The sequence below is a fragment of the Calypte anna genome, chromosome 1 (genome assembly GCF_003957555.1).
Source record: "Calypte anna isolate BGI_N300 chromosome 1, bCalAnn1_v1.p, whole genome shotgun sequence".
Classification (NCBI taxonomy): domain Eukaryota; kingdom Metazoa; phylum Chordata; class Aves; order Apodiformes; family Trochilidae; genus Calypte; species Calypte anna.
In genome coordinates this window covers 40,931,568-40,947,901 of record NC_044244.1, presented here as the reverse complement: position 1 = coordinate 40,947,901, position 16,334 = coordinate 40,931,568, and the positions used below count along the sequence as shown (strand labels likewise).

The following is a 16,334-nucleotide window of genomic DNA, read 5'->3' as shown; positions in this document are numbered from 1 at the left end:
TCCCAGCTTCTACTTCCTAACCAAACATGATCCCATGGTATAAGAGAGCACTACACCTATCACGCTAAAACAAAATGAAAAAAATATGTACTATAACATGCTGGGAACATGAAAATAAAAGATAAGCCTACTTGCTCCCTTACCAACTACCTGACAGAATGATATCCCTTTTCACCCTTCCCACACTCATTCAAGGTTGACCAGGTCTAAAGTAAACCCAGGACATTCAATTGTTATTGCCTTTCCCCAGGCTCCTCCTCTGAACGGACACCCACTCTCATGACCCAAATCAGAGACACCACACCTTTCACAACAACTGTGCAAGCATGCAGGATGACACAGTCATACCAAAGGGTTGGCCAACAGGAAAGTAATTTGCAGGGGAGGAGGGGAGGTATACTTTGATTTGCTAATATATTCTACAGGGCATATTTTCTCAATAATCTGAAAAATCATCTGGCAAACTTTGGCCATGCAAACTTACGGTGGAACCTCCTCCCAGTGATGTGCACAAGGCATATTAAGATGAGGTTTTCAAGTCTCATCTCCTCTCTGCAACACATAAAGAAGGTACACGTCCTTATTCCAATCTTACTGCAGTTGAATCCTGCCCCCCCTTCCTCTAGCAGTCCCATTCTCCCAGCCTTTTAGAGTCTAACAAAAATGAACCTAAACTGCATCATGCATTACCCCAGCAGGAGCTCACTTATCTTAAGCAGAAAGTACTTCCACTGTGTCTAACTTCCCTTCATTTTCATACAGGTGACATAACACTGTACCTAGGATAACAATGCAGAAAAGAACTCTGCAGTAGTTAGTGACAAGTCATTGTTTTTTAAAACCACTCTCAAGGACTTCATTATGTTGAAGACAAGTGCACAGTTACTCTTAGAGCCACGGATTTCTGGGATAACTATATCACTTTGTGTTCTGTTCTACAGAATATTAATATGCTCTGTGGCTAAATACAGAGAGTCACAGTGAGTTCTGCTGATCGAAACAGAATCAGAAGATGGAGACAACAGGGAATCTGTATTAGAAACCTGTGTTGAGGTAGTTCTCGTACCTTTCATTGTGAACATATTCCCTTCCCCATTTGGTAAGCCTATTTGTTGGTCTGTCTGACACTATTCAAAATGCAATTCTATACCTCAGTTTCAATCCTCTCCAGGAAAACTGTTAAGGAAAGTCTGCTTACACATCAAGGTGCCTTTGCATTTACAGGGTGGTTAAACTGCTAGAAGGCCAATAGTATCATGTGAAACCATTGCAGATAAGAGTTATATATGAAAGAGAGCAACACATTTTTTTTTCAGAATTTCAAGAAACGTTGTTCACCAATGTTTAGCATCCTGTTTAGTCAACTATTAGTTGTCTAAGGTCAGAAAGTAGAGCATTTTGTCTCAGACAGAATCCCCTTCAAATAATATCTGCCCTGAACAAAAACATTCTTTGCAAGGTAGCTAAGCCCTCATTCATATTCATTTGTCTGCTGAACTGCAGTTTTAGGCAAAATACAGTAATTTTTATGCTGTTTCTACTGCTGCCCTTCAGAATTAAAAATGATAGATCGAATATGAAGCCGGTCTATATCACCATGGGTTTTCTTAGTATTGCAGCAAAACCCTTTAAAAGAACATGCTTTTTCTCACAGAAAGTGTGATCCAACAGCAGCACTGACATTGACTGTTATTAGTGTGCACTTACACTACATACATGCATAGGGCAATCCAATTTTAGCAATGCCTGCAGCTGTTCTTGTGCCACTTTGATAACCCTGATGAACAGTAAACAGGCTTTTAACTGGATGGTTAACCTGGGCTTATGATCACATTGCACCAACAGGACACTGCAAAGCAGCCAGTGTACTATCAAATCTGAACTGCCACATGTCTAGTCAGTCTATGTCTTCTGAACGTGATTCTCATCTCACTTGCTTCACATTTGTCTCATTGTCTTGGCTTAGATTAATTTGTTACACATGCAGTGAATGTCGTGGAGGGTTAATTCAACACCAGTGCCAACTCCCCAAAAGGTGATCTAATGTCACCTAGAATTTGCGGCCTTATTCAGTTTGAAGCCACAGACAATGGCCTTCACATGCTGTGCTGTGAACAGTGGGTGGGTAAAAGCACATGAAATCAGCTTGCATCTTTTTTAAATTATAGATGCATTTTGGCATTTAGTGACAGATATCCCTCCTCAGTTGTTACTCCACTGCTTTCCCTTTTACTTTTTATTCTTTACGATCTCAGCCACTGACTCAGACTTAACTAGGGACATCTCCCCTGCACAGTTTCAGCCTCTGATATGCTTCCTTCCTGAAGTTCTTCAGTAGCTCTTCACTACTCTCACAACAGTTTTCCTAAACTTGGGGTTTCCTAGCCCAGTTTGGCTGAGATGTTATAATAATACATTTCCTCTGCCATCTTGTCTGCATGTAAACACACAGCGCAGCACTTCTCTTGCTTCTGAATCTGCATTACAGGATTAACACGACATAGAGGTGTATTTCTTTTGTAAGACTCTCAAAAATACTGATATACAGAACTGTAATTATTTCAGCTCCTGTGCCTCACCTTAGTGGTGAGGCACAAGATCTTTCAAGGTGTTACAGAAAGTAGTAGCGAAGAAAGACATCCGCATGCCTTCACTGGAAAATGCAGACAAAAAGATTATATGACTTATTCAAGGTCATGGAATCTCTAGCTTAAAAGGCATAGCACATATCCAGTGCAGCAAACCTTGCATCACTTCTAAAGCATCATTGATGGGACAACACAGGGATAGTTCCTTCCCCTCAGTATAGAGTGTATGAACTTCTCAGGACTCAACAAGAGAAAAGTCTTAGTTTAATAAAAGACAGGCTGTCTTTTGTCTGAGTTTGACTGATTTACATACTATTTTAATTATTTGGTCTTTGAGGTCATTATAATCTAATTCCGTCACTAGTGATTTCACAGATTTCACATGTCAAGAATACACTTTTCACAAACACCCTTTTTTTTTCTTTTTTTTCTTTTTTTTTTTTCCTCAGCCTGCATTCAAAAAGTAAGTTGCTTGAGTTTTTCAGCACTTCACAGGAGGGGAGCAATTATGCTACATTTTCAAGAGACAAAATAAAACCTACTAGGTAGCTGGAGCATTCTTCTGAACCCTTTGTTTCATCTCTAGTAAAATCTCTGCACTGGTTTGATAAAAGCCTCATGAGAGAAACACTGATAGCTAGATAACAAAAACAAGTTTTCTTTAATGACAGATTTTTCTTCTCCATCTTTATTTCCTGTTTGAGGTACAAAAGGACCTATTCAATTCTACTCCTTGTAAAATCAAGTCAAATGCATCAGTGGCAAACTTAACGTTGTCTTCAAATATTTATTATTTGATTTGTTTATAGTTTCTTTGCATAGCTGTATTTCAGACTGAGTCAATACCAGAAGGTATTTTGATCTATACATAAAGATCCATTACAAAAGACCTTTCAGAGTGCAGGAACCCAGTGCCCCTAACCCTCCCAAACACTTGGCTACAGGTGTTACTTTCTGCACCTGAGTGGTCCTCCGTGGAGTGAATTTTAAGCAATATTTACTCTTCTAACTAGTGGAAAGAACACTATTTCAGTCACCCAGAGCATGGAATTATGTTCATCATGATTGGACCCTGTATGTCAGTCCCTAAAAGGAGAGCTCACAATCTCAATCAGCCATTTTAGTTTGCTGTTCCCTTTTTTATTTGCATAAGAAGGCTATTCTTTCTGGCCAGTTGGTATGAGACATTCATGTTGCATTACAATGGATTGACTTGAGGGTTAACTAACCCTATCCTATTACTTAGGATAGAGAAGACAAGTAACTGTGACATTATTGTAACAGAGAAAAACATAAATACCATATGCTGATTTTAAAGACACTAACTAACATGTTCATCTACATTCAGGAGAGTAACAGGCTTCTTATTTTCCCATGTCACAGGGAAGAGCTTGCAAGCATGCATAATATTGCCTCAAAAAAGCAGAGGTCGAAATAAAAGAATCCAAATTTCCTGTTTTGTGTAAAAAAATCTCTTGATTTTTAAGGCAAACTCGTGATTTCTTGAGGCATGCCTTGGGCCAGTAATACAAATATTTGCATTAATTGTTTAAATGTAAATGGATTAAGGTCAAGGTACTAAAATCCTACAAATAGAATAGGACTATAAATCCAGAATAGAATCATCTAGCCCTTTTGCAACTGCAAGCCTTTTGTTACAAAATAGCACCAACAAAACCATTGAGAGGAGTTCCACTAGAACACTCTAAATGAAGGCAAGTCAACCAAATTAATGCCATATATCCTCATGGGTGCTTGTGTTTGCTGAGGAGCCTTAGCTACAATGGTGTAAGGTCATGTCAAACCAAGAATCATGCCAACTCTTGTCACTGTCTGACAGCTCCCAGCCTAGAAACTCCCACACCTTGGGCACATCCCTGGACAACCTCTCAGCCTGATTCTGCTCTCATTTATGACTGTGCAAAGCAGGAGTGACTGTCAACAGTGCTGGACCTACACATAGCTGGGTAGGTGCAGAGAATTGGATTTCTTGTGTTTAGGCTTGTCAGTGTCACATCATGCAGAGGTCACTCGTTTATTGTAGTTAGTCAGGCAGCAAGCCAGGGCACTGCAAAAGGGCAACTTCCCAAGCAGTAATTGGGATATGGCCACAAGCAGGCAACAGAGGACACAGGCAGTGTGATTTCCTAATACAACATTCAGTTGACATAACTCTGTGCAGACCTGTCACCTACTCATAGATTGCTATGGCAGGTAACTGCAGATATGTTAGTGTGGGTTAGATGTCCACAGACTGCAGGATGCTTCTGCAAGCACAGGTCATGTGTAGCCATGTAACCTTAGGCAAGCAATAATACCCTTTTATACTGAATAATAAATAACATTGTTGTGCAGTACAATAATGCTTAAAGAACAAGAAACCAATCTTACTGGCAAACACAACATCCCTGCCAAGAGTTTTTTATAGTCTGAGGAAAGCACAAAGAGTAGGATTGCACATGACAAACAAAGCAAGATCACCCACAAGGCAAAGTAATTTGGTACATTTTCTTTATAATGTATTTCTTAAATCAAGACATTTTGCCAATATGTTTTTAGAACATGGTCCCACAGACAGCTTAGACTGATTGGAAGGTGAAGGGAATAAATATGAAACCAGAGATAAGAAATCCTTAAACCAATTTCACAGCCAAAGGAAAATTATACGTCTACATCCCCAATGGTTCCAGGCCTCCCTTTCCTCATGTGTACTAACTTTTGAGTGTTGAGTCTGATCAAAGAATATTCTACATGTTGATGGGCAGAAGTCTATTAGTTTTAGTGGAAAATCAGACAAATAAGAAAAAGGGGCTTTACGTTGTACCCACTGTATCTGGTTCACAGCCCACCAGCTACAATTGACACTTCTGTAATAATGGCGAGTGGATAAACAACAGTTGCCCCATAACAAAAGAAGACTGAGGGACATAGGATCCCTGGCATGGAAAGATTAACAGGAATTACAGCAAGAGAGAAATGGGTCATGGAAGAATGCAGAGCCCCTGACATGAAGCAGAGAAAAGGGAAGGACAGAACCACTAAGAGAGTTCCTCTCATCAGTCAGGGTAGGGACTGGGGAATACTGGTGTTCCAGCAAGAGGAGGTGTTGGATTTAGGTGTGTGGGAAACAGAACAGGGTAAGAGTGGTATGTATGCAGTGGGAGAGGCATAAACAGCAGGAGGCAGAAAACTCACAGTGCATTCAATGCACTTTACCAACAGCTGAGATAAGAAGCGTGACCTTCCTGTGTACATACAGAATCTCTTAAGTAGAAAAAATATTGGACATATAACAGAACTTTCTCTGGTTGGTTTTCTAAAACACCAAGTCAAGGATTAAGGAATTTGAAAGAAGAGAATTCAGTAACACTACACACAGGATAACTGTTCTTGAATCAACCTGCAAATTCACTGTTGGCAGTTCATTAAGCCAAAGGCCTAGGACATCCATCATATTCCTTACAAGCTTATGAGTAGTTATAAAAATCCAGTGCTGCAAGAAAGATTCAAAATGCCACCTATAAAAAAAAAACAAAAACAACACAAAAACAAAACAAAGAAACCCAAAACCATTTCAGACAGGTAAAGGTCATCTCCAGCACTTGATTTTCTGACCTGTTGTGTGGTGCTACATCAAAGAATTCTGGACTTGAAGCTGATGTTTGCCCACACAGAACTGAAAAAAACTATTCCACAAAATAATCAATATGGGAGAGACAGCTGTGTTATTAATGTAGATAGCTCACTTCCTGAAATTACCAGTTTTGCAAAAGAGATTAACTTGTACGCTTTGACCGAATAACGCAAAACGTGCATTCAATCAGAACAGACAGCAGATGGGAATGAGAGAGGTATTGCACACTATTTTTGAGTAAAGCAAACGGACAGGTTATATACATACAGGAGTTAGCATCATAAGACATAGCAAAATACTACATGAACATGAACTCAATACTATGCTTAAGGGACTGATTTAATTCCACTGAAATCACTGTCCTCAACAGACAGCTAATCTAGCTCTAGGCATGGTGACTGAGGGAATACCATGAAAGAATTTGCTTATTCATTAATTCTGTAGTTTAAGTTCACAGAGAAGAATCTTTATTTTCAAGTAGGGTACAAAGAGCCCACAGTATGAGAGGGTTCAAGGAAATCTGTGGCAGAGGGGCAGGGGCACAGCATTTCCTATGAATGCTGCATCTGTCCCTTAGCTGTAAAGCAATCTGTTGCATGAGCTCCAATTCTTTAATTCTACAGAGAATAGTATTCCATTTCACATTGGCATCTACTATAAACCTCAGTGTGTCCCATTCAGCCTGCTGATTCTAAACTACAAAGTTACACAAAAGACAAAACAAAGCAGTAGCACACCACATTTTATATTATGCATCATAACAAAACAGGTTTTCTGTAATTTCAGTCCTACTACATACATTTGCCTAAGTGAGTCTCTGGGTTTTGGGCATAAGCTTCTCCTAACCCAGCAGCTCCCAAAAGCTGAAAAGCTGTTACCATTGTCTGGACACAGGCGTCAAAAATAATTAAAGATACAAGAAGTATCATTATTTAGGCATCCATCAGTGAAAATCACATTAAAGCAGAGCCATTTTCCATTAGGGTTATTGCATTATTTGCAGTAAGGCCAATAATACATTAAATTTTCTGCCATTATTGGACCAAGTTTTTCCTGGTTTATTCCCAATTTACCAATACCTGTAACCATTTCCAAACACTACCTCCATTTCACATGGTTAGAGCTGTATCATCCAGTCTTGCAGAGCATCATGTCTTCAAAATGACTTAAATACCACTTTATCAGTCCCTAGGATTACTGAAGCAGTCCTGACCCTATATGCCCCTCATGTATTTTGCCAGATAAACCACCATATGGTCAACAGCTACTGATGGAGCCTTCTACTATTAGATTGTGGCACAGAGCTCAGTAATACCTAGAAGCTCTGGCCTCTCACACATCTAGCAGACGGGCTTGCTTTGTATCTTCCACAGTTTGAGCAGATGGAGAGATGGTGAAACAAACACTGAACAAAACTGGTTTCTTCAAGAACAACAAAAAAAGTTTTCCACTGAACCTATCTGACATTGGTGAATTTTTCCTAGAATTTTTTCCTCAAGAATATTACTGAAAGTTTATTCAAATGTAATTTATTAATGGAAACTGTAGGTAAAACATAGTTGGGACCAGTTATCTAAAGATTACAAAAAAGTGAAGGCATTTCACTCTAAAAAATTACATTTGTGCATGAAATCTGTTTTGTAAACCTACTTCTTTGATTACAGCCACATTATGAAAATTCTGATTAGCTCCAGTAAACAGAAAGATCTCTCTCAATACTACTGAGACACTGGAAGAGAAAGTTACAGCTAAGATAATGCAGAGGAGGTTGGTCTTCTGGATTTAGTATTTGGCTTTGTTGTAGGCTTCCTTGACCTTGGCTAAACCAATGGGAACCCTATTAGGGCACCCTAATTTCTACCGACGTGCCCATCCCTAGTCATTAGACCCTTTGGTAATTGATTGAGAAGCCTTTGGTAAGGCAACAAGCTGCAATCCATGTAGGATCAGATAACAAAACAAGTTCCACGAGTCTCAGTAGACTTGGGGGTAACATGAGGTGGAGATTACTGACATTACTATTGTGTTCTAGAGCCAACTCCCATGACAAGGACATCAGATTCCTCAAAACCTAAACATTCTCTTTCCTGGCAAGTAAAAATGCTATCACACCTATTTTGGTAACAAGGCTGCTCCCCCAGCTCCACCACACAATATTGTACCTTCAGTTTTGGTGTCTCAGTTCTCAAGTCTTCCTTTTCATTCTTCCACAGTGACTGTTAGAAAATTCTCTTGCAGTAAGCAAAGCCACTAATGCTGTAAATGGACAGCTCCCTGTTCCTGGCCTCAGCTGGGCCCCCGAGAGACCTAACATGATGCTCCTATACTCACAAAATAATAGCACATTAAATATGATTATGCTAGCTGGCTTTTCACAGCCAACTGTATAGCCATCAAAAGCAAGCTACTGCCAGCTGATATATTAGTTATATTGTGCCCAGCTGCTGGAAACAGAGGTTAGCTGAGGATATTTAACGATCCACCAATATAACCTTGTGGTGCTGTACTAACATAAGAATACTGTAAACCCAGATTTGCAAAACTGAAATCTTAAAATGGAAGAATTAAAGTTCTTGCCACATGCTATAAGTTTAAGATGACAGATTAAAAGAACCATAAAGTTGTCTGGTCTTCATCCTAGCATTTTGGGGGCTGTCCATCTACATGCTATCCCTTATCTAATGTATGCATCTATCAAGTTCTAGCCAGTCTGTAACAGCATCACTAGTAACGACATCAAAAATAGCAAAGACAAACATTTGATACTGCTTGAGAGATTATAAGGTAAGAGATGCTGCAATGCAGAAAATGAGCATGTGTTTGAGATAGCACACCAAGAGTTAGCCATTCATACAACAAACAAGAAAATAAGTCAGAAAGTTATGATACTGAAACATCATTTTACAAAAGCAGTTGTAGAGCTAATATCTGTTATCTTCAGTGGACTTTGAATTTTCTAGAAAGAGATCATCTTATTGTCAGGAAAAAAGTCACTCAAGAATGTGCCTAATAATAAAGTCTATCTGGTTTTATCAGGTGGGTTACAAAGCCTTTTTGTATATACTATACACTATAGTATATACACTATATTGATTCTGTTCAAACATTTTTTTTTTTTTTTAAATAGAGAGGCATTATACACATTAGAAGCAGACACCTGAGTGGTATAAAGCAGCCAAAGGACACGTTTATTGGAGAAACGCACACTTATACTGCTCACAGGAGATATTTCTGGCAATTCAGCCAGTGTGGTGAGAATGTACGTGGAGCACATGTCCCCCCCGGAGCGATCTGGGCAGCCGCCTCGGGAGAGCAATTCAGAGAGCTGCAAAGCCCCCAGGAAAGCTGTACGTCACGTTAGCAACCAGCATGCATGCTATATACGTTCCCGCTTTCCTACACGTACCGAGCGGTATTCCCCTTGCCTGGAGCAGCACCTTTATCCCCCCGCAGTACAGGCAGCGGGCACCTCGAACCAACACCGGCAACCCCTGGCGCAAGCCTGGGTTTCTAAACGCGGTGGGTACTCCCCGGGGCTCGGACACCCCACCCGTGCCTGGGACCCGGGGCTGGCAGTCTCCTCAACTCTAAGAGCCTCCGTGGGCCGCCGGTCTGAAGGGCGGTCCCTCGCCGCAGAGGCGGGGGGCGGCGGGGTGCAGGCCTCGCCCCGGCCTCCTGTGGGGACAAACAGCCGCCGCTGCGCACCGTCCGCCGGGCGGGCCCGGACACCACGGGCCCAGGGAACCTCCCGCCCCTCCCAGAGCCGGCTACCCGGAGAGCTAAGAGACGGCAACCCGATCCCACCACCCGGCCCAGCCCCTCAGGGGCAGCCCCAGCCCTGCCCGGGCTGGAGAAACAGGGAGGGGGAGGGGTGACCGCCCGCCTACCTGATTTAGGGTAGGTGACAATCCAGACGTCGCTGTCCCTCACCGGGAAATTGGCGATCTCCTCCATCTTCCCCCGGCAGAAGGGCGGCAGCCGCACCCCATTGTACTCGAAGTACTTGCTCTCGAACTCGCAGGGCGTGCTTGGGGTCTCGGCCTCGCTCTCCGCCATCCTCTTCCCTGGCGCAGGGGTGGCGGCCGCTCCGGCGGGCGGGCAGGCGAGCGGCGGGCGCGGCTCAGCGCGGCAGCCCCTGCCCCCGGACCGCCCCCACGCACGCACGGGGAGGGGGCGCGGGGCTCCGCGAGCCGTGATGTCATGCGCGGCAGCCGCAGCGCTAACGGCAGCCGGTGGCGGTCGGGCTGCTGGAGCTCCCGCCGGGCGGGCAGGGTCGGCCAGCACTGCACTTCCCGCAGCACCGCTTCTCTCCGGGCGGGCCGCCTCACGCACACGCTCTGGCTGCCGCAACCGGCTGGGGGACGAAGGGAAGGAGCAGCCGTTCCCTAGTGTCACCTCAGCCTGCGGCACAGGGCTCCGCGGTGTTGCGGTAGTGGCGCGGGCGATGTAGTGGCGCCCAGACTCAAAAAATGTCAAATAGCACCGCCGGGGACACCGGCGGAACAGTGGAGCGGGCAGCAGCGGTCAGGCGCACCCGGGGCTCATCCCCATCCCCACACTGCGCTCAGGCACAATGTGTACGGGGTTTGGAGGACATAGCGAGTGAGGAAGGAGGCACATCTCCACCTTCTCCCATCACCACAGATCATTTGCTCCTTGTTGTGGATGGGTTTAGACCCGTACCTGTTTTTTACACAATAAGCTTTTCATCCTGATTCCCTCTTTCCAGTCTCTTGGGTGCTGCTTCTTTTTACTAGGTAGGGTGACAGCTTTCATTACAGCATGAGGCAGGCATCTTGCAGGTGAGCTCAGGCCTGAGCACCCCCCTTCGTCCTCGGGCAGGTTCCCACACTACTTAGATGAACTTGGCAGGATGGCACCAGAGGTGATTTAGAATCATAGAATCATAGGATCATAGAATCGACTGGGTTGGAAGGGACCTCTGAGATCATCAAGTCCAACCCTTGATCCATCAGGTTACTAGACCATGGCACTGAGTGCCACATCCAGTCTCTTTTTAAATATCTCCAGGGACACAGAATCCACTACTTCCCTGGGCAGCCCATTCCAATGCCTGATCACCCTCTCCGTAAAGAAATTCTTCCTAATATCCAACCTAAACCTCCCCCGGCACAACTTAAGACCATTGCCCTCTTGTCTTGATGAGAGTTGCCTGAGAAAAGAGACCAACCCCCACTTGGCTCCAACCTCCTTTCAGGGAGTTGGTAGAGAGTGATGAGGTCGTCTCGGAGCCTCCTCTTTTACTAACATGACCTTTTTAGGTGATCATTAGGCAGCAGAAACCACACTATTCCAACACTGCTAGGGACTCAATAGTGAGGATACAGACCTCTGCACCATATTTGCTCTCTTCTCCTCCCTTGTCTTCTCTGCTACAGCAGCTCCAATCTCTCTCTTCCTGGCAGCACAAAGGGCAGTAACTGCTTTCAGCCTCTATAGTTCCATCTACCAGCATCCATAAATCAACGGTTTTACTGTAGTTTACTTACATTAGTTCATATTAATAATAAATCACAGACATTAAAGCAGGTAGGAAAACCCCACTGAAGACTAATGTAAAAAGTGCTGTTTCAGTGAATGAAAATGGTTTGCAGGAATATGTTAGGTAAAAGAAAAAAAAACAAAACAATAAAACAACAAACAAACCCAAACCAGACCCTTAAAGAGAAAAATTCATCCCCAAGTCAGTGGTCGACTAAGACTTGCCCTAGAAGCTGATAAAGCAGGTTCAGATCCCTAGATATTAAGTATAGTTTTGAGCTTGCTTCTTCAAGATACCAAAATCCAAATTATCTGTTGACATCAAAAAGAACTTTTCCAATTAAAAAAAATAATGATAAAAAGTGGTTTGACAAGAGTAACAGGCAGATGGGCACTTGGTATTCTGTGTTTTGAAATAATTATTTAAATTTTGAAGCAACTGGCAGTCTGGCACTGGTGCCTGTTATTTTGTTTCCTGTGGTATATTAAATGGTCTGATTTCTTTTATTATGAAAATAAGTCAAAATAGTTTTTAATGTAAAGTAGAGTTGTGGGATTTTTTTAGCCAACTTTTAAAGCAAAATATATTTATTAGTCTTTCCTGATGTTAAAGGAATAGAGCTATGCTAGCAATAAGTAATTTGAAAGCGCAGCAAAACATTTTTTAAATTCTAGCCCCTATTTCTATTTCTTTCATTTCAGTTTAATTTTTTTAATTCTTTACTAAGTCCTCAGGCATGGATATGGTCTTAATACACTGGATGGAGGGAGACATACGGACAACAGAAAAGCTCTGTTTCTGTTTTCTCTTTAAGTGAATAGGAGTTGTACAAATGTATCTCAGGATGGAATATCAGCTTCTGTAAAGTGAAAAAGCCTGGAAGGCATTACGGCCAGGTACACAACCTTCTGCTGGTGGCCTCAGATGAGGCCAATCACTGATAAGGGAGCAGCACCCAGCACTGCCCAGAGGGATATAAAGGGCTGCAAAGAGTAGCCCCACCTGCTGGTGGTCTCAGGTGAGGCCAATCAATCAGCTGATAAGGGGGCGGCACCCAGCACTGCCCAGAGGGATAGAAAGGGCTGCCAGGGGCACCACCGATCCAGAGTGCAGCGAACAGGGATCAGGCGAACAGGAACGGGGCACAGCAGTTAGCGAGGCAGTTTGCGCAGGCAGGGCAAAGAGGAGGGGCACAGCCACCTTCCAGCTCTCTTGAAGGAGTAATGGTCTCTAAAAAAGCAAAACCTGGTGCTGGTAAGACGCTGGGTGTGTCCACACAGACGGAAGCCCTGAAGAGGGACAGCAAGAGGGACGTAGCTGTTCAGGTCTCTGGCTGTGTAGTGTGTCAGAACCTCATGTTAGCACCAGAGGACGGTGTGAGTGGGGTCTGTGTGCGATGCGAGCTGGTGAATGACTTGCTGTACTTCGTGGCAGAGCTCAAGGAGGAGGTAGAGAGACTAAGAAGTATTAGGGACAGTGAAAGGGAAATAGACTGGTGGAGTCGCACCGCACCCTTTCTAACTCAAAAGAAGTCCAGGAGATGGTGAAGCCCTGCCCCTCCTGCCATCAGGCAGTTGGAGCAAATCAGGTGGATGGGAGGCAATGGAAACAGGTCCCTCATCGGAGAGGCAAAAGAATCCCCTCCCAACCCCCACCATCTTCCCAGGTGCCCTTAGAGAACAGATACGAGACCCTGGACTCAGAGAATCAGGCAGAGGACAGACAAGAGGAAAATCTATCTGGAAGGTCTCCTGTTTGCCCCTCTGTCTACCAGACAGGTTACAACTACAGCTACAAAGAAAAAAAGAAGGGTGGTTGTAGTTGGTGACTCCCTTCTGAGGGGAACTGAGCTAAGCTGGGGGGGAGTGTCGATCAGCTGGAAGGCAGGAGGGCTCTGCAGAGGGACCTGGACAGACTGGAGAGTTGGGCTGATTCCAATGGGATGAGGTTTAACACGGCCAAGTGCTGGGTCCTGCACTTTGGCCACAACAACCCCATGGGGAGCTCCAGGCTGGAGCAGCAGAGTGGCTGAGAGCAGCCAGACAGAAAGGGACCTGGGAGTCTGGATTGACAGGAAGCTGAACATGAGCCAGCAGTGTGCCCAGGTGGCCAAGAAGGCCAATGGCATCCTGGCCTGTATCAGGAACAGCATGGCCAGCAGGTCCAAGGAAGTGATTCTGCCCCTGTACTCAGCGCTGGTGAGGCCACATCTCGAGTTCTGTGTCCAGTTCTGGGCCCCTCAGTTCAGGAAGGAGATTGAGGTCCTGGACCGGGTCCAAAGGAGGGCAACCAGGCTGGTGAAGGGACTCCAGCACAAGTCCTATAAGGTGAGGCTGAGGGAGCTGGGGCTGTTCAGCCTGGAAAAGAGGAGGCTCAGGGGAGACCTCATCACTCTCTACAACTACCTGAAAGGAGGGTGTAGCCAGGTGGGGATTGGTCTCTTTTCCCAGGCAACTCTCAGCAAGACAAGAGGGCATGGTCTCAAGTTGTGCCAGGGGAGGTTTAGGTTGGATATTAGAAAGAATTTCTTTACGGAGAGGGTGATAAAGCATTGGAATGGGCTGCCCCAGGAAGTAGTGGATTCTGTGTCCCTGGAGATATTTAAAAAGAGACTGGATGTGGCACTCAGTGCCATGGTCTGGTAACCATGGCAGCAGTGGATCAAGGGTTGGACTTGATCTCAGAGGTCACTTCCAACCCAGCCAATTCTATGATTCTATGAATAGGTGGAGGTTATTGATGTTTTTACTTACCTCATAATGTTTCACATGAAAGAGCAATTGGAGCCCAATGTGGCTGAGAATCCAGGTGCCCAGGATTAGCTGCACTTGGAACAATTATCCCTGTTTTACAGGTGCAGTGAGTCCTAATGTAGGGATGTTGGATCTATAGTGCACACATTGCACAGCTGATGTATGCATGTGGATATTAAGCATACAGGATTTACAGCATGTATGCAGATCACCACCTCCGTGCCTACTCAGATCTGACATCTGAGCCACATCAGATTTGCTGGGAATTCAAAGACAGCTGAACTAAAAAATCTATGTAAGCTGTTTGTTTAGGAATTCCCTGTAAAAAAAAAAAAAAAGTCTGCATTCAGTACATTATGCTCAGGTACAGTTTGTCATTCACAAACAGGGTACTCTGCAACAAAAATGGTGAAGTTTGTTGGCTGTCATTCAGTTGCCCAACAATATATACAAATGACCTGATGATGATGATCTGTTATTAAAGCTGAATAAAAACCAAACATGCTATAACAGATGAACCACAATGGAGTGTTTCACTAACTTTCAAACTAGAGAGGAGTTGTGAGGGGAATAAAAATGTGTAGTCTGCAAAGCACTTTTCAGTACTTTTCAATGTGTTGCCAGCCTTTTCTGCACCACTTAGACCATTCTGTAATGTATAGCTGTTCAGTGTCCCCATGAAGAAGCAGGAAGAAATCTAGGTGAAAAAGTTTGGATTCCCTAACAATGATGTAAAGTGGGACCAACTTCACATAAGTCCGTATAAATTTTGTGTAAGAAGAAACTTAGGGAAAGAAGATCTTAGAAAAAATAATAAAATTTTTACCTCAGGGAAATGTAATTTTAGGATCTGTGAATGCAGGATGTACCCCTGGAAACAGACTGTTCCTCTGCTGTTTTGGTATAGCTGTATTTCTGTGGTCTGTCACTACAAAAAGCACCTCTGTATTTCTGAAGAATGAGAAGTTATCTCCCTGTCTTTGCTATCATATGTGCCTACTCCTTAGCTGAAGATACTGTAAAGCATGTTCCTGTCTTGAGATGTCTGAGTACTGTTGCACTCCCAAAAAATGGAGTTTCATCTTTCAAAATTACCTGATGGGAAAAAAATTAAATCTGGAAATGTTTTATCTTACTTTTTTATTGAACCATTGTAACAGCAGTCTGCATCAAGGTTAGGAAGGGCACACTCAGAGGAAGATAAACTATTTGCATGTGTTGGGGTGCCAGCTGCAGCTTACTTTTAGATGTGAAATCTGTAAATGCTACCGTAAGTATTACATGAATTAATTACATGTATCTCTCTCTAAAGTGTTCATTACTGGTACATGACATAGCCAGCTGCTCAGTATACCAGGCTGCAGAGGACCACCCAGAGTTAAATTCAGTAGCAGTGCAAACCTCACAGTGTGCCAACTCAGGCAGGTCCTTATCATATAGTATTTTTCACAAATTTGCAGTGCTTCTAAAATTATACCATAAGACATCTCAAATTCTGCAGTCTTGGATCATAAGTTCATGTAGACGTAATGGATCATCTTTATTTTTAGCACTACATTTCCCAGCCCACCATGTAGGGAGAGACTGTCAGATAAGATAAGCTTGCTGCACCACCTGCCCAAACAGTCTAAGGAAACGTGTGGTCAGTTTGTTGATGTGTCATGTGCATTTTGCGTGAAATGAGCACAGGAAAACAAAAAGGCAGGTAAACAAATACAATCGGCAACCTGTGGTGTTGCTTCAAAGGAGAAGTGCAAGAGGTGCATCAATCTTTTTGGCAAGTCAAAGCAAAGATCACGTGAGAGGAAGATGAGTAGCAAATAAGTCAGCACTGCAGATCAATGGTTTTGCTCTCC

At 43.6% G+C, this 16,334-nt stretch overlaps 1 protein-coding gene across 6 annotated transcripts in view; it reads right to left on the bottom strand.

Moving 5' to 3' along the window:
- SULT4A1 (sulfotransferase family 4A member 1) overlaps nt 1–10,374 on the bottom strand; it is a 28,023-nt gene extending 17,649 nt beyond the window's left edge. For all 6 annotated transcript variants that reach the window (XR_003988414.1, XR_003988408.1, XR_003988407.1 and 3 more), the window contains exon 1: nt 10,110–10,374. Coding sequence is in view for 3 of the 6 variants with exons in the window: in XM_030463046.1 (XP_030318906.1) it covers nt 10,110–10,278 (169 nt within the window). In the remaining 3 variants the exon portion in view is untranslated. The remainder of the gene's footprint in view (nt 1–10,109) is intronic.
- Nucleotides 10,375–16,334: the final 5,960 nt, after the last annotated feature.